This window comes from Xenopus laevis, chromosome 6S (genome assembly GCF_017654675.1).
Source record: "Xenopus laevis strain J_2021 chromosome 6S, Xenopus_laevis_v10.1, whole genome shotgun sequence".
Classification (NCBI taxonomy): Eukaryota; Metazoa; Chordata; class Amphibia; order Anura; family Pipidae; genus Xenopus; species Xenopus laevis.
Window position 1 is genome coordinate 73,963,352 of NC_054382.1, and position 22,927 is coordinate 73,986,278.

General features: G+C 37.4%; 1 protein-coding gene across 1 annotated transcript; it reads left to right on the forward strand.

Annotated features, from left to right (window-relative positions):
• Window positions 1–1,843: 1,843 nt before the first annotated feature.
• On the forward strand, window positions 1,844–7,556 carry tubb2b.S (tubulin beta 2B class IIb S homeolog). Its single transcript, NM_001086064.2, is given in 4 exon segments — window positions 1,844–2,012; window positions 3,364–3,472; window positions 4,111–4,221; window positions 6,216–7,556. Coding segments are annotated over 4 exon segments (1,332 nt in total). The 5' UTR covers window positions 1,844–1,955; the 3' UTR covers window positions 7,271–7,556.
• The last annotated feature ends 15,371 nt before the right edge of the window (window positions 7,557–22,927 follow it).

Here is a 22,927-nt window from a genome sequence, read left to right on the forward strand (position 1 = left end):
TAAAATATATGATTGTCAAATATTGGTCAGGCAGGCCATTGAGAAGGCCTCATGCATGGGCCAATAAGCTGCTGATTGGGTTGCCTACTTGTGGATATTTTACTAGCCTGGCCAGAAAAAATGTTGCTTGATGCCAATGTCAATAATTGGAAAAAAACATTAAAATATAAGAAGGCTGTTACTTTTTTCCCAGAAAAGGTGGTAACCATAACTGCCAACTAATTCTGGAAGAGCTGAGTTGGCAGCTTATACTTGGCCATTTATCAATCACCACCTATAAGGATGTACCGAGTCTGCGTGCTTATTAGGTATATGTGAGTATGACACATTTTTAAACACTATTATGTCTGCAAGAGCTGAGTCAGCAGTTATACTTGGCCATGTATTGCCACCCATAAGGATGTACTGATTCAATCATTTTTCTCCAAACCCCTAAATTCATATGATGTCTGCCAGCTTATTAGGTACAGTATATGTGAGTATGATAAAAATATTTGTAATATTTAATATTGGTTGTGTTTTCTCTCTATAGAAATAATACACAATCCAAACAAAAGTGGCATAAATGTGATATATTGTAATGACATGATAAGGAAATTACACTGATTTATTGGCTATTAATATTTCTCATTTGCAATCACTATGCTGCTCTGGCAGCTTTTATCAGCACATCAGTGCTACAGAAAGAATGGAACCCTGGCTGTCATGCTGATTCTAATGTTCAGCAGCATTTTACACATTTTGCTGCATTTTCTAGCTATCAGCTGATTACTCCCAGGATCCCCTTGTGTTCCACTGCAGATGTATTTACTGATGCTTAGCTTCTACCAACGGGCACTTACAAGTATTTCTATGTGGGTGTAACTAGAAAGAAGATGGACTATGTAAAGCATATGGGCCTCTAGTTTGGGCATAACCTTAATGTACATTTGGAAGGGAGGTTCCAGGGTAAAGGTTAATCCAATAGCACTGGTTTCCCATAGCTTTGCCACTTTTAATAGGCAAGGTTTCAGCCCTGTCTACTCATATGTAAATTGTGATTGTGATTTTATTTCACATTTTTGTTCTGTATGTTTGGACAGATGTCAGTAAAACCATTTAACTGCCCCCATTTGTTCAACCTCCTCGTTCTTCTGCTACATCCACTGGTCTTTACGGAAGCAATTAAATAAATTAAGGGCCATATGATTTCCTGCCCTGTAAAACTGGTGTGTGTTTGCGGTCTGAGGCAGATGTGCTGCTTCCAGTTGAATAGAGGGGGGATATTGAAACACTGACTCGGGAATCCCCTGGAGAGTGATTTGAGGCAGAAATGGATATGGAGCAGTATCATGTGATAAAATGAAATTGTGAGGCAGCTGCATAGGGTGGCACCCATCCCCACTGCACCTTCCTTCCCCCTACAGCTCCCAGTGATGGACGAGTTGTGTGGGGGATGGTACCTGCCACTAATACCTTTGGAGTCATCATTAGGCTAATATTATCAATAACAAGGTTAATGTTTCTATAGGCTTAATCAGCTTCTCATTCGTGTTTTAATTAGAATTTTTTTTCATTATTTCAGTATAATATTCCTCTGTAATAAGCAATAAGCACATTCCCAGCATCTTTTTCACCTTCTTGGTGGTATCTGCCTGATGGTGAGACAATGCAGCATCCATTTCCATTCCCTCCCTTGTCATTTGATTGGTTCCCATCCCTACAATGCTCAGGGCCAGTGGCTCCACCCACCATTACATCATCTGAGCCCAGGACCACAGCAAGTGAATAGGAGAGAGCAGCACCCTCCCCAAGGCGTCACAAGTGTATAAAAGGCAGCAGAAGGAGCCTCTGACAGCCCAGATTCTTAGCCGGCTGGAAACCATCGGGGTGTTGCACAAAGGGCAAGTAAAGCAACAAGAAAGGGCCACACCATCCACTGATTACACCACTGTAAGACTCAACCCATCGGAAACATGCGTGAAATCGTGCACCTCCAAGCTGGCCAGTGCGGTAACCAAATTGGAGCTAAAGTAAGTAGAAAATGCATTAATGTGCTACTCCAGATAGCAGGGGATGCTGGGGGTTGTAGTCCATTATTCAGCGAGCCCCGTTTTCCGAATGATAGTAGGCAAAATCATGTAATAGGCAGGTATATAGCTCACTATAGAGGGAGGTGGCAGCCTATGAATAATTCATCCCCACGCTCAGTGCAGAGCAGAGTGCGATGATTTCTGCTTGAGGAATCACTTTCCATTCAGCTGCCCTTTATTCTGTGTGCGCCAACAATGGCTTTATCAGTCTGGTGTGACACATCCCTGTAGTATCCAGTCCTGTCTGGCAAATAACTGACAGTCACTCGCTAACTGCCAACCACACATTTGGCTTTATCTTGTCAGGAAATGTTACTCATGAATATGTCATAGCATTTCCCTGTAATACCAACACATCATGTAAATATTGCATTAGGCTTCTTTTCACTTGTTCCTAGACAACAAAGCATGGGGAGGGAGGGGGGCTTTTCTCTTGCAGGGGCTCTGCCTTTGTTAAAGATCAGGTCCCTGCACATCAGTCTGTGGGTGGGGTCCCTCTGACAGGCGCTTGCATGGGTGGGGGTTGCTGGGCAGCCTAGGCTTCTGCTTTGCCTTTTGTCTCTTATTAACCTTATTATTATTACACTAATGTACATTTTACCACAAAATAGACAGAACAGAGAAAACACTATTGATAGAGCTATATATATCATCTATGTATCCGTCTATCATCTATCTATCCACATCCCTGGAATTGTCTCAATACAGTAATAATTTTTCTGTATATCACTATTGCATTTTATTGCATTATTTTTAACTGAAATGTTTTATTGATTTTCCAATAAAAAAAAATCAACACGTTATTGCATGAGTACAGCACAGAAAATCGTAAGATATCATATGTAAGTTCAATCATGAATAAGAGAGCAATAAGATAACATGGAGTAAAATGGATTATTGCATTATTTTTAATGAATATCATGATAGTTTCCATTTATTTCAAAACTGGCCCCTGCTCAGTGAAATGTCACATTTTTTAAACTAGTCTTCAGACTGGTCAGATAGATCACTAAGGCACTAAATTTGTCTGTGTATGTAATACTAGATTTTATTTAATATCACATGTTAAACACTTAATATGCCCAGGAGGAGATGTCTGCGCATTAGTCTATCGCACTGGGTGTGGTGCTCAGCTTTGTAGCAGCAAACATATCTGTTGGAGAAACCCACTGCCCCTTTGTGCTTTAAAAAAGAGGAGCATTTATTTAGTATGCACTATATATTCATATCTATATAGGCTTGCAAGAAAAGTGAAATTTTATTCATTTTTATTATTTTTTTTTTCTTTCAGTTTTGGGAAGTCATCAGTGATGAACACGGCATTGATCCTACCGGCAGTTACCATGGAGACAGTGATTTGCAACTAGAAAGGATTAACGTATACTACAATGAAGCCACAGGTCATTAACATTTAAAGGAACCTCATACATTTTTTTATTTCTTTCAATAAAGGAAAAACATAGACGTTTTCATTTTTTCTATTTAAAATCATTTATTACAGTAGAACCTTGTTGATTTGTGGTTCCCCATATATATTATCATAATACATTTCCCTGATTTTAAATTTTTCTGGAATTTTCACCATTTTTTTTAGGGATGCACCAAATTCACTATTTTGGATTCGGCCGAACCCCCGGAATCCTTTGCGAAAGATTCAGCTAAATACCGAACCGAATCCTAATTTGCATATGCAAACTAGGGTTGGGAAGGGAAAACACTCTTTACTTCCTTGTTTTGTGACTAAAAGTCATGCAATTTCCCTCCCCGCCCCTAATTTGCATATGCAAATTAGGATTTGGTTCGGCCAGGCAGAAGGATTCGGCTGAATCCGAATCCTGCTGAAAAAGGCCGAATCCCGAACCGAATCCTGGATTCGGTGCATCCCTAATTTTTTTTCTGGTTCCCTTGAAATATGTAAAATGGGGGTTCTACTGTAATTCAGTGTTATTGTTTTATCATGTGGGAATAAGTGGCACATCCCAGAATAAACCGATTTTTGATCCAGATGAGATTTTTTTTTTTTTTTTTCTTCTAACAGGTAACAAATTTGTACCCCGTGCCATCCTTGTGGATTTGGAACCAGGCACAATGGACTCTGTCAGATCTGGACCATTCGGGCAGATTTTCAGACCAGACAACTTTGTGTTTGGTATGTACCTGATTATTTAATAATAGTGAGCCAAACTGTAACCCAATAAAAAAAATCCTTTATTTAGTGATACACTTCTCAATCCAAAGACTCCCATGAAAGTTGAGGCCGAAAGGATCACAGGGTTTTTAGCAATGCCTCAAAAGTTTGCTTTTTACACCCACAGGGGGGATTCTGTTTCATTAGATTCTCAGGATGAGATTTCATTTAATCTCAATAAGTGAAACATAATGGCAGCTCTACTACTAAACCATTTAAAAAAAGGCTCTGGCCTTAAAATAGCAAGCAATTAACAAACAATGCAAATGAAATCATGAGTAGCTAATTCTGGCCTGCATGTGAGTAACTTACTTTCCTCTTATTACTTTTATAATTTCCTCATTATAATATTTCATGATATAATTGCATATTTAAAGGCATCCCTCCTGTCACCTATAACAAAACAGTTACTAAACTGCATAAAATATGAAACAAAGGGATTATGGATGGTAGTTATAATACATTTTCAGTCTGTTTAGTCTGTGTTTTGTCTTAGAATTCCCTTGGTGTATTATCTACTGACTCATTGTGCTTTTCTGCAAACTGCTGATTCTTGGAGGATCAGGTTGCCAGAAGATCCGACAAATTCCCCTTGTTCACATTGAGCTGACATTGCCCATAAGGCAGATTTGAAACCTTCCTCACCTATTATATGGCTGTTGCCATGGATACCAAAATCCATGATTTCGACTGGGAAGCTATTAATATGCATTCATGCCTGCAGATACCAGCTCTTGGTGTACTCATTGCACTTGCCTGCTTGCCAGCCAGACTCTGTACTAAACCCAAGGGAATAAACAGATTCATAGGGAAACAGAGGAAAAAATAAAATATATAAAAGGCTGGGGGGCAGTTATGGCAAAACTTACATAGTACTGACATATATGGCTAAAAAAACAGCCATATTTTTTAGTTTAAAAGCACAGTGTAGTGTAAGACATTGGTTTATATAGAACTTAAAGGGATACTGTCATGGGAAAAAAAATTTTTTTCAAAATGAATCAGTTAATAGTGTTGCTCCAGCAGAATTCTGCACTGAAATCCATTTCTCAAAAGAGCTAACAGATTTTTTTATATTTAATTTTGAAATCTGACATGGGGCTAGACATATTGTCAATTTCCCAGCTGCCCCAAGTCATGTGACTTGTGCTCTGATAAACTTCAATCACTCTTTACTGCTGTACTGCAAGTTGGAGTGATATCACCCCCTCCCTTTTCCCCCCCAGCAGCCAAACAAAAGAACAATGGGAAGGTAACCAGATAACAGCTCCCTAACACAAGATAACAGCTGCCTGGTAGATCTAAGAACAGCACTCAATAGTAAAAACCCATGTCCCACTGAGACACATTCAGTTACATTGAGAAGGAAAAACAGCAGCCTGCCAAAAAGCATTTCTCTCCTAATGTGCAGGCACAAGTCACATGATCAGGGGCAGCTGGGAAATTGACAAAATGTCTAGCCCCATGTCAGATTTCAAAATTGAAAATAAAAAAAATCTGTTTGCTCTTTTGAGAAATAGATTTCAGTGCAGAATTCTGCTGGAGCAGCACTATTAACTCATTCATTTTGAAAAAAAATTTTTTCCCCATGACAGTATCCCTTTAACTTAGTTTTTGCAGCTTCTAGCCGAATGTCATCTGACTTCCAGCCATGACAGCTGGGCCTCTCTACTTATATCCATTACCACCCTCTTGTTATCTTCATCCAAGAAAAATATTAAACTAAGGTTAAGTTTGTTGTCTGTTGGGCCATAAAGAAGGAACAAGCTTCAATGCCCACAAGACTTAATAGATCATGGACATAAGACTAAATAGATTATGGACTAAGCATTTTTTAGGTATTAGACACTTTTTATACAGCATGAAAAAATGATACTAAATATGTTAGCAACTCTTATCCCATAAGCTTAGCACCTTTTAATGTTTATAATTGTAAGTATATGATTGTGTTTTAGGTCAAAGTGGTGCTGGCAATAACTGGGCCAAAGGTCATTACACCGAAGGAGCTGAGCTGGTGGACTCTGTTCTAGATGTGGTGAGAAAAGAATCTGAGAGCTGTGACTGCCTACAAGGTTTTCAACTGACCCATTCTCTGGGTGGTGGCACAGGCTCTGGTATGGGTACCCTGCTCATCAGTAAGATAAGGGAAGAGTACCCAGACCGAATCATGAATACATTCAGTGTGATGCCATCACCCAAAGTCTCAGACACTGTGGTTGAACCATATAATGCAACCCTCTCTGTTCATCAGTTGGTGGAAAATACAGATGAAACCTACTGCATAGACAATGAGGCCCTCTATGATATCTGCTTCCGCACTTTAAAGTTAACAACACCAACATATGGTGATCTGAATCACCTTGTATCCGCTACAATGAGCGGGGTAACAACCTGCCTTCGTTTCCCAGGGCAGCTTAATGCTGATCTACGCAAACTGGCTGTCAACATGGTGCCTTTCCCTCGATTGCACTTTTTTATGCCAGGCTTTGCCCCATTAACAAGTCGTGGCAGCCAACAATACCGAGCCCTGACAGTGCCAGAACTAACACAGCAAATGTTTGATTCCAAGAACATGATGGCAGCGTGCGATCCCCGTCATGGACGCTACCTCACAGTAGCTGCTATCTTCCGTGGAAGAATGTCTATGAAGGAGGTAGATGAACAGATGCTCAATGTCCAGAACAAGAGCAGCAGCTACTTTGTTGAATGGATTCCCAACAATGTGAAGACCGCAGTTTGTGACATTCCACCAAGAGGCCTCAAAATGTCTGCAACCTTTATTGGTAACAGCACTGCTATTCAAGAGCTTTTCAAAAGAATCTCTGAGCAGTTCACTGCCATGTTCCGTCGCAAAGCTTTCTTGCACTGGTACACTGGTGAGGGCATGGATGAGATGGAGTTCACAGAAGCTGAGAGCAACATGAACGACTTGGTGTCAGAGTATCAGCAGTACCAAGATGCAACAGCTGATGAGCAAGGCGAGTTTGAGGAAGAGGAAGATGAAGCTTGATGACAAAGGCTCCTAGCATTTTTAGAAATAAAAAGGCACAGTTTTTAAATAGCTAGAGCATTTGCTCAGAATTTTGTTTCAGCATGCTTCTTCATTTTCTATTGTCAATGAAACCACAATCAGTTTTTTGTAACCTTTACAATGTCAAAGTAACAGTTGTTTTTAGCATCTCTTCTAACGTTTACAAAATGCCCAAACATGATTAGGATGATGGTAGAAGTGATTTCGACCACTCATAGATGTTTTCCCCCACACTGGATAAGATCATAAAAGTATTTGTGCTCATTCTCGTCTCTTTGTATTTTCTAATGTACCTTTCTAACATGAAATCATAGTCATTTTCTCTATGTGCTGCACAGAATAGAGGAATCACATTTGAATTACATTTTATTTTTTGCCATAAAACACGTTTTAATTGATAAGGAAGGGATTTCTTTTTTTTTTTTCTCCAATCAATAACTACGAATACTCTGACGCAAGTCTGATCCCTTTTTTAATTGTTTAATCAACATACCAGTTATAAGATCTGTTTCTCACTTAACACAATTTTTTCGCCATGCTTCTCTGAGAGACACATTCGTACAATCCTAAAATGGAGGCACAGAGACCAACCTAGTAATACCATCATTCTCCTTCAGTGCACGCACGCAGATATCTTGGCATGGCTGAACAGGTATTATATTATATATGACTATACAGCATAAAGACAACTAGAAACAGGAGTTCATATAACACAACTGTCATTTTACACATTACAAGATTGTATTTTGGCTTGCAGTTTTGGTCCCTCTTCAATGACTTCCACTTATCTATCCATGAATTACTTTATCCACTGGTATATCACGGTTGTTACTGTTCATTAAAAAGAATTTAAGCAGAAGTAGAGGGAACATGAGGTTTTAGGCAACTTTCACAAACAATTACAGTCAATTAACAAAATGCAATAGCAGCTAAACTGGTGACCAGCACTATATAAGGATGGTATAAGGTGAATGGTAAGATATGTAGGGGTATACTGGATGGCAGTTGTAAAAAAAAATTTAATCTGTTGTACAGTTATGGGACCTGTTATACAGAATGCTTGAAACCTGGGGTTTTCTGGATAAGTAATCTTAATTCCGTATTTTGGATCTCCATATCTTAAAAGGATACTGTCATGGGAATTTTTTTTTTCAAAACACATCAGTTAATAGTGCTGCTCCAGCAGAATTCTGCACTGAAATACTTTCTCAAAAGATCACACAGATTTTTTTATATTTAATTGTGAAATCTGACATGGGGCTAGACATATTGTCAGTTCGCCAGCTGCCCCCAGTCATGTGACTTGTGCTTCCCCCCCCAGCAACCTAACAACAGAACAATGGGAAGGTAACCAGATAGCAGCTCCCTGACACAAGATAACAGCTGCCTGGTTGATCTAAGAACAGCACTCAATAGAAAAATCCAGGTCCCACTGGGACACATTCGGTTACATTGAGCAGGAGAAACAACAGCCTGCCAGAAAGCAGTTCTATCCTAAAGTGCTGGCTCTTTCTGAAAGTACATGACCAGGCAAAATTACCTGAGATGGCTCCCTATGCACCAATATTACAACTTACAAAAATACACTTGCTGGTTCCGGAATTAAATTATACATGGTAGAGTTAATGATCAAGAACAAGGTACAGTTATATTATAACAGAGAAAAATCAAGTAATTTGAAAAAAAAAAATGTTAATTATTTGATTAAAATGGACTCTACAGGAAATGGCTTACCTGTAATTAGAAGCTTTCTGAATAATGGGGTTTCTGGATAACAGATCCCATACAAGCAAACATGTAGCTAGTTTAGAGTATATATTACAGGAATTAAATTCCTTTGTAATATTTAAAATGTTTGATTGGTGTCTTGGCATTCCACCTCTGGTGTATTATCTATAAATCTCTTTCACCATATTAGTGTAGCACAGTGGTCAGAAAGGCCATGTGTGCCACTGATCCTGGGACGTTTCTGCCATGAGGCCCTTGCCTCAGACAACAGTAACCCAATTATTGCCAGGGCTGGTAAAAAGACACACTTTTCCTGTTATTAAACCTACTAGTGCAGATAGCGCAAACTGTCTTCTCTGCACTAGCGATGCAACCCCGGACCCCTCCGGCGATGTAAAGGTAAGCATTAGGGCGGCATCAAGAAAGCTACATCGGGCAGTTTTGGGGCTAAAATTTCCCTTGTATAGATCTTAGCTCTGCATTAATAAGAAGGCACTAGAAGGCTATCCAGAGACATATTACTTGAAGGACTTCCAGTCAATGAAGAAATAACAAAAACAATGGGGAAAATGGTCAAGAGAGCAAGAGACAAGTCCAATAGAGAGAGAACCAACAGAAAGTTGGAAGAAAAAGAACAATATAAGTAGTTCCCAGTACTGCAGACAGAGCTCATAGAAAGTAATCATAGAAAGGTTAAAGACTCTCTTTTTATGAATGAGCATAACATTTTACAACATATCACTGCCACTACATATACAAAACAATCTCATGTTTGGCCATCACTAATAATACCTCTTTTCTGTGTTCTTGGGAAGTAATAGTGTCCTGTGCTGTGCCATAGTTAAAGGTCATTTTCTTATCCTCAAAGGCTTTCTAGCGAAATGCCGCATTAGGGCAGCATCAAGAAAGCTGCATCAGGCAGTTTTGGGGGTAAAATCTCCCCTGTATAGATCATAGCTGTGCATCAATAAGAAGGCACCAGAAGGCTATCCAGAGATATAAAATGAAGAACTTCCAGTCAACATTTTGACAGTACCCTAAAGCTTTTTATGTAGCCTCTGCATGCATGTGGATCATTATCACATTCAGGTGGAATCAATAACAAGTAGAATTTAAAAACACGTATATTTTGTTAAATCTGAAATAGTTTATTGCATTAAAGTTCAATATAGGTGATAGGAAAAAACAATTGATAGGAAAAAAAGACTATGTTCCACAAAGAAAATCTGGTAAGTAGTTAAGGGGTGAATCTGTCCCGTTTTGCTTCACCAAAAAAAAAGCAAAACATTGTAAAATTTGCGAAATGGGCATCAAAATAATTTTGACACACAACAATTTTTTTGCGCTCCACAATTTTTACATGCGCGACTTTTTCATCCAAATTCATTAAAGGAAAACTATACCCCCCAAACAATGTAGGTCTCTATTAAAAGATACTGAGTAAAACCGCTCATGTGTAAAACCCTGCTTCATGTAAATGAACCATTATCATAATAATATACTTTTTTAGTAGTATATGCCATTGGGTAATGATAAATAGAAAATTGCCATTTTAAAAAATAAGGGCCGCCCCCTGAGATCGTAAGATTCACTGTGCACACATACAAACCACATGTAAGGTCACATGAGCCAATTAACAGACAGAGTTCTGCCTTTTGCTTCCTCACTTCTTCCTGTTACAGTTAGTGTTGTAGTATTTCTGGTCAGGTGATCTCTGAGGCAGCACAGATAGAGTCACGAAATGGTGGTTCAAGGCAAGAGATGTAAAAGGGCAATATTTATGTAAATATATATTCCAGTTTGGTAAGATTCTTTAATATGTCATTCAATTTGATATAAACTATCTGTTGCTTAAGTATTCATTTTGGGGGTATAGTTTTCCTTTAAAGTCACTAGGCGTCTAAATTATTTTGAAGTGCAACAATTTTTACACTAATGACTCTTTTGTCACAGAGAATTTTCGCATAAGTTTCTGGAAACAATTCACAGGTGGCGGAATGCATAAATTTGCCGCAAATCCATGCCTGCCGTATAAATTTGCTATCACTAATCGTAAGTATATATTGTACTTCCCAGCTGGCATTAGATGAAGTCTACAAAATATTAAATATGTATTAAATGATAAAGCCCTGTCGACTAAGGTGAATCAGTACTTATACCGGCTGCATGAACCAAAGGTCCTGTTATTGGTTCTACAGTCTCCCTCTGCTAGCTGATGTTGATGGGAATGTTTGAGGCTATCATTTCACAACAGCTTAAAGGGAATGTCAACCCAAAATATAATGGTTTTCCTAATAAAAGAAAACATAACTAAGCAACTTTGCAATATACATTGATTAAAAATTGTATATGGGTTTTAAGTTATTTGCATATATATTGCTATTGAAAGCAGTGTTTGTCCCTTTCTGTTCTCTGTCCTAATGGCTCAGACTGTTGATACAATGTAAGACAAGGCAGCTGATTAGTAGACCTGTTTTTGTTGGGGAACTAAGACTTTTCCAACATTGTTTAAAAAGTAACAACCAGGAGCTAAGCAAATGCTGCTTTCAATAGCAATTGTTTTACAAATAACTTTAAAAGCACTACCATTTTTAAATAAATGTATATTGGAATGTTGTTTGGAATTATGTTTTCTTTAATTAAGCAAATTTTTTTTGGGGGGTTGCAGGGTCGGACTGGCGCAGTCGGGGCCCACCGGGTTGTGAACCTCGGGGGCCCCGTGCGCATGCGCAAAAACTAGTGCGCATGCGCGAACGTCAGCCCCAATGCGCATGCGCGAACGTCAGCCCCAACGCGTGCATGCGCAACAGCGCCGAAATTTTTTTACTGCCGTTCGGGGGTCAATCTAGGACCGGGACTGGGCCGGCGGGGGCCCAAGTGGGCCGGGGCCCACCGGGTTTTTTCCCGGTTTCCCGCCGGCCCAGTCCGACACTGGGGGGTTGACTTGTCCTTTAAATATATCCATGCGTATGAAAAATTGTTGTACACCTTCTGACTGTGCTCATTCATCTGGCTGTCTACTATGAATGAATCAGTTATGGATGTCACACAGTTGCCAGCACTTATAGCTTAACTTTTAAATGGAATCCGTTTGCTGAGAGATTGATGAGTGAACATTTCCTATTGATTATATTTAGAAAGTTTCTTATTTCAAGCAGATGTAGCTTATAATACATTTTCATGACAGGTCCACTTTAAGGGGCCGATGCATCAAGGGTCGAATATAGAGGGTTAATTAACCCTCGATATTCGACTGGGGAATGAAAATCCTTCGATTTTGAATATCGAAGTCGAAGGATTTTGCGCAAAAAGTTAGATCGAAGGAATAATCCATTGATTGAGCGGTTAGTTCGATTCGAAGGATTTTAATCCAACGATCGAAGGATTATCCTTCAACCAAAAAAACTTAGCCAAGCCTATGGGGACCTTCCCCATAGGCTAAAATTGGGTTCGGTAGCTTTTAATTGGCGAACTAGGGGGTCGAAGTTTTTTCTTAAAGAGACAGTAGTTCGTCTATCGAATGGTCAAATAGTCGAACGATTTTTAGTTCGAATCCTTCGATTCGAAGTCGTAGTCGAAGGTCGAAGTAGCCCATTCGATGGTCGAAGTAGCCCAAAAAACACTTTGAAATTCGAATCCTTCACTTGAGCTTGGTGAATTGGCCCCTAAGTGTTAGGGTTGTTGTCAGCCTTGTTTGTAAACTTGTATGTAAACTTGTTATTGTTTGGGCTCTGTACTACAGCTGGAAATGCAGATTTCTGAAGTGACGGCATATGGTTACAGGGGAAACAATTTACTAAAATATATGTATTGTTAGCCTGCAGTTTGTAGTAAGTTAAGCTGTTTGTGGGTTAAATTAAAGGTAGATGTGGTTGACAGCCTTTAAAGTACAAATGTACATACTTTCTCTTTTACAAGGTATCTAAACACTACTGCTCAACAGCACTTTATCCATTGGTTTCTGGACTACAAATCACAGCATAGAACTGTAGTCAAGCAACATCAGGGTCATTTTCTACCTGCAATATAGCTTAATATAATTTTTCACAAGCTTAGTGGAGTTAGCAAATGCAAGCTTCTCCTTTCTGATGTTTAATGGCAATATCCTGCCAATAAAAACCCACAATAATCTCTAAATGTAAAATGACAGCAAGACGACTGACAGTCTCAATAAGAAGTACTTTCAATAGTGTATTCTCTATCATCTGTCCCCTCCAGTCCATCTAGCCAAGAAGTAACCCCCCTCTGCCCCCCCCCCCCGTGCCTACCTTCCTCTTCTTGCAGGCGCCAGGGAGGGAGGTCGGAAGCTGCGAAAAAAAGCTTCAGACAGGGAGCAGTTGGGGGCCGGGACCTACCAGGTTTTTTCCCGTAGTCCCGTCAGCCCAGTCTGACCCTGAACATATTTATCTAAAAAAGCTGCTGTTTAGCAATGGGGGCAGCCATTGAAACTCAATTGGAGAAAGAAGCACAGGTTTATATTGCATCAGTGACAATTCTTACCTGGAACCTTTGATCTGTTGGTGAATATATTGTGGATGAAAGGATGAGACCATTTTTCTCCCCGTGTATAATCAATGTTCGGCAATTAATTAAATGAAGAAATGTCGGCAAATATTACCTGTAAATATGCCATACAATTTGTTTTAGTAATATAAATGAAAGCCTCCCAAGTTTTATCTGCAAATTGCATATCATAATTTTCCAGTTGTTTGTGAAGCTGAAGTGACAAAATATATTATCTGTTAAAACAGCAAAGTAAAAATAAATTATACAATTATATATTGAAACACTACACTGTTCTAAAAATCCCATAGGAATGAATAGGAAGTGGGTGGGTTTTATATGTTAAACTCTTATCTCACATTTTCATAAATCTGCCCCTAAGAAACCCACTATCCAGAAAGCTCTGAATTACAGGAAAGCCATCCCCCATAGAGTCAATTTTAATCAAATAATTCTAATTTTTTTTAAAACTGATTTTCATTTTCTTTATAATAAGACATACTAATGTATACAGTAGTTAGTCTTTATTGGAGGCAACAATCCGACTAAGTTAAATTAATGTTTAAATGATGTTGCAGATCCAAATTACAGACATAACCCCTTATCTGGGGGGTTTATTCAGGCAAACTTTGCCCAACATAAAGTCACACAGCTCATTACCGTTTTAACAGCATGCATTCAAGACTTTTCTCCACTCTCGGGTTCTGAACATACAGGGTGGCTTCCACACTCTGGAATGTTCTGGGCTTGTCTCTAAGCCCTGCTGACTTTCCCCTCTTGGCATATCAGCTCACCAGCCTCTGTCTGTCTCACCTTTTGGCTTTCCTCAATCACTTTTGACTCTCAATCACCTGGTCGTGTCTCCGTCTCCTCCTTGCAGTGGCAGGCAGCACCCCAGCCCAAGAAATGCAGAAGAAATGTGGAATGTAACAGGTGCCAGAAGTTGCTTGACTCCATGTAACACAGATGTGGAGCAGTTTTTAGAAACACTGGTTATACAACTAAATATTAGTTCAGTGATTCAATAAAAAGCACATTTGATACATTTTTCTCCATGTTTTGATTTGGAATAGAATGTGCAGTGTTCCTGAAGCATTTGTGTGTATGGAAATAAAAGCTATTATAAGGATTGGGAAATATGGGAAAAGAGGTTTTGTGTTTTAAATCATGTGGATTATAGTGACATCTTGTGGTGTTCTTACACAAGTCCCTGTGCATCCAGTACCACTGGTTTTATAGCACAGACACATGGACATAAAGGAGTGATTTGCATGTCTCTGCCCATAATGCCTTATGTGGTAGCTAAATCTAATTTTGGGTATTAAGGTAGTGCTTTATATATGGCACGAGGCACGTAAATACCTTCTGTTTTCACGAATGGCTTTACACTGCGTGTTTTTAAAGGCTTCTAGTTCTATGTTATTTGATAATATGCTTTTACACAAATCTCACACTCTTGAAAATAACAGTTTTATTCGAAACTGCCTGTATCTTTAGCAGGAATCTGTTATGGCATTTATAATTGCACACAAGTGCCTATGAATCTCTTCATCTTGTACAGTGAGAATGCCAATCCTGTAGAAAAAAAAAACTGTCCTAATGACAATGCGATCCTGAAAAACCACATAGAATGTTACAATATATAATTTAAATTTGTTATTCAAACTTCGTTTTATGAGGTACAGTATGGGGCGGATTTATTAAGCTCGAGTGAAGAATTCGAATGAAAAAAAATTCAAATTTCAAAGTATTTTTTTGGGTACTTCGACCATCAAATGGGTCAAATTTAATCGAATCGAATGATTCGAATGATTCGAAGTAAAAATCGTTAGACTATTCGACCATTCGATAGTCGAAGTACTGTCTCTTTAAAAAATACTTGGACTTCATACTTCGCCACTTTAAACCTACCGAGCTGCAATGTTAGTCCATGGGGACCTTCCCCAGCACTTTTCTAAGCTTTTTTTGATCTAATAAAAATCCTTCAATCGATCGCTTAAAAATCCTTCGATCGACAATTTTTATACGATCGTTCAATTGAAGCATTTGCGCTAAATCCTTTAAATTCGATATTCTAATTAGAAGGATTTTACTTCGAGGGTCGAATTCGAGGGTTTATTAACCCTCGAAATTCGACCCTTGATAAATCTGCCCTGTATGTTGACTTGTTCCAATGTTCTGGCTAAAAATTTTTGCTCGTTAAAATAGCACATAAAGATTTGACAATTACAGATTTTTTCAATAGAATATCTTTTTAGGTCATTATATTCTTTCTTTTTTGTCTTTTACTAAAATTATTATTATTATTATTATTATTATTATCGTATTTAATTGTTTAAAGACTGATTGAAAAGTAATATGTTTAATTTGTGTGGTCCAATTTTATTAGTTGTATGTTTTGTGTTGTTTTTGAGAACTACAAATGGAAAAAACATTTTTTTCTCTCTGATTGTTGGTTAATTTTTTCATCTATGCACAGTGGAACTCCCTGAGACGATAGTGTAACACCTGGATAGATACACCCTCAGGATCTCAGCACCGTGACCTGGGGACAAAGGGAATCAGGGAACTCACCCTCCCTTAGTCTTGCCTGAGGGGAGAGCTACCCCCCCCTTGCTATACCTCCTAATTGGAACCAGCTGCTCTTGCTACTTAACCTACCTATCTTACTATCCTAGAGTACTATTACTGGTAGTATCATATCTTCTAGCTGGTCTCATTCACGGGGTCTCTGCTCCCCTACTTTACTCTCTAGAGGTACTGGTCTTTCTAGGACACATGTCTTTACTGGGTCCAGGCTCCCTGGAACATCCAGCTGAATCAGCAACCAGAAGCCAATAAGGAAGCTCCACCCCTTCTCACTTATCATTCCAAAGTGTGACAGGAAGTGGTCACAACACCTCTTGGCCAATAATTGGGATATGTAATTACAATTAGCTACATGGGCACCTGCCCAGCAACTAGAGAGATCAGGAAGTATAGGGATTTAAAGCCATAGGGGCACATTAACCCTATGGGTCCCTCCACACCTTCAAAAATTTGATCAGGCCATTGTGTTCCTTACATCTTTTTTTGGTTCTTTATAATATCTCTAGTTATGCTTTCTGTGCATCTCATAACTGACAATGTATACAAAACACGCAAGTTATGTGTATCTTGATGTAATTATACTTACTCTGTCAAAAACAAATAACTTTTAATTAAAGTATTGATATTTTTCATGTTTTTTTATAAGTAACAATACTTAACCAACATTGACAAAATGATTAATTCATGTTATTATACAAACAAAGCAGGATAGCTGTTTTTTTTACTGGAATTTTTCAGCTGACAGAGAAAATACATTATGGGGTCACATTTACTTAGCTCGAGTGAAGGATTCGAAGTAAAAAAACTTCGAATTTCAAAGTATTTTTTTGGTTACTTCAACTACTTTGAAGACCTTCGACTCGAACAATTCGAACTAAAAATCATTCGACTATTCGAACGTTTGATAGTCGAAGTACTGTCTCTTTAAAAAAAACTTTGACTACATCCTTTGGCGGTTTAAACCTACCGAGGTAGAATGTCAGCCTATGGGGACCTTCCCCATCAGTTTTGTAAGGTTTTTTTCATCTAAGAAAAATCCTTCGATCGATTAAAATCCTTTGAATAGTACGATTTTTCCTTCGATCGTAGGATTTGCGGTAAATCCTTTGAATTCAATATTCGAATTCGTAGGATTTTATTTTGAGGGTCGAATTCGAGGGTTTATTAACCCTCCATATTCGACCCTTAGTAAATGTGCCCCTTAGTGTTAATGTAACCTCTTGTATTATTAACAGCAAATGAAAGCATTACTTTTAGAAATAACAATGAAATCTATGTTAGATGCGCGTGACTATTTTGTCTAAATGCATTTAAGTCCGAAGAATTTAAATGCAAAAATTTTAGTTGCAGACAATTTTCGCCACACTTTCGCAAAAACATTTGCGGTCGGCGAAATGTGGAAATTTCCCAGAAATCCATGCCTAGCGAATAAATTCGCCCTTCACTAGGTAGTGTGTAGGTAGCACCCAGAGAACAGGGTTTATTTTTTGATTTTTGTTATCATGCTGAAATATATACTGTATCTATCTATCATCTATTTATCTAGCTAACCTATCATCTATCTATTTATATATAAAATCTCAAACACTTTTTACAGTGGTGCAGATTCAATGAAGGTTATATAATCAAAAATATACACAATTTTGTTTAAAGTGGTTTATTTTCATAGTACAGGACGTTCAGTCTTCCATTCATTGATGCCTCATACACTGAACCACATATAAGAAAGACTTGAATAGAAATAATTGAAAGTATTCAACAACAGCTGTGTTTCCATAAAGGGAAATATCGAGAAAATATTCTTCTAATTTCTAAGTATGTGTTTTCTTTTAAACATATAGTACAGCTTATAAAAAAATTTTTTAATTGAAAATGTTTATTTTACTTTCATTTCAATAAATAAATCAGGTACTTATAGGTGTTTAGTTACCACTGAAAATGTCTACCATATAACTGTTTCAATAGCTGCAGCTGGTTTTGTGAAGTTATTAGTTAATGATCACATATTTCTCATTGGTACCTTTAAAGAAGAACTAAACCCTAAAAATGATTATGGCTAAAAATACCATATTTTATATGCTGAACTTATTGCACCAGTCTAAATTTCAGCTTCTCAATAGCAGCAATGATCCAGGACTTCAAACTTGTCACAGGGGGTCACCATCTTGGAAAGTATCTGTGACACTCACATGTTCAGTGGGCTCTGAGCAGCTGTTGAGAAGCTAAGCTTAGGGGTTGTCGCAAATTATTAAGCAGAAAATGAGGTTGGCTTGTAATATAAGCTGATGCTACAGGTCTGATTATTAAATTATGTAGAAATCATCTTTATTAATTACTAATCAGCCTTATATTGTGACATTTATATTGTATGTGTACTTTATATTGGGAGTCCCTGGGTCCCTAAGCTCAGTAAGTGACAGCAGCACAGAGCATGGGCAGTGAATCAGCAGAAAAGAAGATGGGGAGCTACTGGGGCATCTTTACTGTTAAAGGGCTGTGGTTGCCTTGGGCTGGAACAGAAGCCCAAAACATCATGTACAACATATCTAGCTACTTCTTTAGATAAGCTTTAGTTACTAGTACTTCACAGGGGTGATGCCAAATTGTCAGCCTGTAAAGTCAGTTCAAATTGGGGGAAAAAAATAGAAAACCCCCTAACTGTATATTTTAAAATGGGATATTGTGGGTATCATTTTGGTACATTCTCAATTCAATGGTAGGCTGGCACAGAAACTGGACTTCACTCCAAAATATGATGCAAATAAAAAAAAAATTATTACACAAAAAGGAACATCTCAGAGGGTGGCTTTACATGTTTCGTGCCTTGTGGTACTTAGTCCTAGGCTGGGGATATTCTGTACAACCAGTGATATTTAAAATGGGAACACACCAATCAGAGAAGTGTTTTGGACAGCCAATCAGACGAGTTAATACATAAATGGTTAGTCTGTCCAAGGGAAACATAGTACATATAGAAACAACAGGTTAAAAACTAAAGAATATATATTTTTACAGAAAAAACATATATTACACCATGAGAAATACTTTTTGCAAAACAATTGTAAATAGTTTTGCTGGCTAAGGCGACTATTTAAGTACTTAGTATTTAAATGGTTGGAGGTAATATGAAATATAGTATTAGACCAAATTTCAAGAGACTTTTAGACAAAACAGGATACATTATAATCTAAATTCATTCCTGTGAGTTGTCTTGTTCCTAAAAAGAAAATCCATTTTGCTTCTTGTTTTAGGAGTCTATCTACAGTATTTCCACCTCTAATGTGCAATGAAATTTGTTCTATACCAGTTACTGAGAAATAATTAAGGGACCTATTTGTACAGCTAGCAAAATGTCAGGTGACAGTAGCTGTGCTATTTTCGTTTTTAATGTTCAAATTATGTTTCCTTATTCTTTCTTTCAGGGTTCGACTGGTTTGACCGACATACTGTTGAAGGCATTTTTTACACGTGATCAAATACACTAAGTTTTTAGAGTTACAATTAATATATTGTCTTATATTGTATTTTTTTCCTGATGCAGAGGAAGAAAAAATAGTTGTCTTGTTAACATAGTTACAGGTAATACATCTAGAAGCCCCACATTTGTGCATACCAATTCTGGTTAGCCAGGTGCTAGGTGAAGGTTTTTTTTATCCTCTATGAGGCTTGGAGAAAGAAAATTACCAATAGTTTTTGAACATCTCGAGACGAAACAACAAGAGGGTCCTAGAATTTTATCAGTACAGGATCCGTACATAAAATAGCCAAATTTTTATTTGCAATCTTTTTAATTTGGTTAAACAGTGGACTATAGGTGAAAATACAGGACAGGGTTTCTACATTGGTATTTTTAGTTTTTGAAGATACAGTGTAAAATGGTTGAGAATCTTCATGGTCGCATAAGTCATTAGATATATATCTTTTTAAAAGAATGTGTCGCTTCATACGCATAGCTTTAGTAAAAGCCCTTATTTGATTTGTCATTTTGTAACCTCTCTGTAAGAGTCTGTTATGCAATTGGCATGATTCGTTGCCTGCACATTGTTTTCTAAAAAGTGTAGTGGCAACTTTATCATTGTGGAAAGCAAGAGTGATTATAAGAAAGTTTAAAGACTGTGTGTTAAATTCGAAAGCATTCTCATTAATAAAAGAGATTACGTTTTTAAAGAGTGACTCTGTGCCTGACCAAACTAAGAACATATCATCAATATAGCGACCAAAATAGACAATATATGTTTTGTATATATTTGATTCATTAAAAATGATCATGTCCTCCCACCAACCAAGATATAAATTTACAAAGGATCGTGCAAATTTCGCACCCATTTTTGTACTACAGCATTAGAGATAATATTGTTGGATAAATAGAAAATAATTGTGTGTGAGAAGGAAGGAAATAGATTCAAGAATAAATGTTATGGTATTGTTGTCATAAGAACTATAGCAACAAAGATGATATCTAATGGTGGTAAGGCCGAGATTGTGAGGTATACATGAGTAGAGGGAAGTGACGTCAACTGAGGCCCAGTTGAAATTTTGGTGCCAAATGAAATTATCAAACACATGTAGCACATGGCCACTATCTCTTAGATAGCTTGGTAACCTCAAGACTAGGGCTGTAGAAAATGGTCTATTAGTTCACAGAGTTTTTCTCCAAGCGAACCAATGCCTGCAATGATGGGTCTTCCCAGAGTTAGCCTGTCTTGTTTGTGTATCTTGGGTAAATGATGGAAAATGGTTTTTTTTTTGGAAATCAACACGTAAGTATTCACTGGTCTTTTTATCAATAACATCATTTTCAATAAGGATATTTATTTCAGACTTAAACTTAGTTGTAGGGTTAAAGGTTTGTAACACTACTTGTCAGAAAGCTGCCTTAGGGCCTCTGATATATACTCACTTTTATTTAAGATGACTATTTGTCCTCCCTTGTCTGCTTTTCTGATGACTATATCTTTTTCAGATTTTTACGTTTATAATGCACTCAATTCTTCGGGAGTTAAATTCGAACTCTTTCTATTTTGTATAGAAACATCTTTTACATTTTTAAAAAGATTAGTTAGTTCAAACTCAACTTGTTTCTGGACCATGATTATGGTATTTTGACTTAAGTGAACTGGATAAAAGTTCGAAGAATTGGTGAATTTTTTAGATAAAGAGGGTGGCACAGCACTTACTTTCCCTATATCTGGCATGTTTTACAACTGGAGTGATTCTAATTCTAAAGCTGCATTTATTTCTTGAAATGTGTTATGTGTGAAATGTGTGGGGCCTATGTTAGTACATTCTGAGGTAGAAATATCCACAGTTTGCTCAAAGAAATGTTTCTTAAGTTGCAGTTTTCGTACAAAGCAATTAATACAACAATATCAAATAAGTCACAGTCATTGGTTGGAGAAAATGAGAGTCCTTTGCAAAGTAGAAGGACCTCCCTCTGTTTTGCCATCTTTGGTTCTGAGTAAATCTTTTCTTTTTCCCATTTTTTGAATTGTAGGCAGTATCATCATTTCCTGAGAATACTTATAACGCCCTGGATTCACGTGTTTCCTGGGAAGAAAAAGGAGAAGAAGAGCAGCCACCATTAAACTATTGGAGCTGTCAAAGTCAGTTTCAGAAAAAACTGACATGTTTAGATTTTGTGGATTCTACAATTGAATTTTGATGCGTAGAAGTGCTGGTGTTACTAAAACTTTTTTTCCCTTTTCAATAAACCTCAAACAATAATAAATCCTTTTCTGGTCATAATCTCTTCCATCATCTGGAAAACCCCAGGTCACGAGCATTTTTGGATAACAGGTCCTATACCTGTATATCAGTAAGAGCCATCATGTCAAGTAAGAGCTATCATTCTATGGATGTTGGATTTCCTTCCTAAATACTGTACTTCCAATGTTGCACATACAGTACCATATTTTATTTTACAAATATGCATTAAATATGTGGAGAGTACCAAATAGAGAACTTTGAAAGAGCTGAAAATGAACATTTTGTAGGGGCACTCATACTCTAGATTCCCTGCATGTGAAATACTTCAATAAAGAGCATCTGCTACACTCCAGGCTCCTTATTGCCAGTTTTGAAATCAGTAACATGGTATATTGGCTATCCTTGCAAAACGATAAGAGCACCAGATGGAAACAATTGTTTTTGGACTGTTTATAATTGCAAATGTTACATGACTGAAAATGTGCAACTGTTTAAATGTATAATAGATGACAGAAATCTTTTGCAATCTTATTATGTATTTTTGTTAGAGCTATCAGATTTTCATTACATACTTATTGAGGAGGAAATAAAAACCAATTTGCTGAAAATAACTGTAATTATTTTAGCAGGCTGCAGGACATACACATTTGGTATGATTATGTGATAATAAATGATGTTAAGGAAACCAACATTTTAGTTGCTAATAATGATTGTATGCCCATATTAATAGGAGATTATTTACTATTGTTTTAGTTGCTGCAGAATGATCATTGTCACAACACAACAGAGCCAAGAAGCTAGAAGGACAATATTTTGATGGCAAAATTTTGCAAAGAGATTTCAGCTATAAGAAATGACTAAAGAAATCTCAAAATGAGGTACTTTAGCTTGATGTTTTTGCAATCGTTTAAGTGTTGTAGCTCACAATGATCTCATCTGTTTTCTCAAGCAGACCATGGATCACATAAGGTTCCCATTCTTCAGTATGTCATCTAAAAATACATAGTAGGCTGTATAATGGTGACATGATAGACTCCTTTAGTTTTTTTCTTACTTTTTGTTTGATACATTTATTTTCATACTGTAGATATGTAGGGACCCATATGGTTT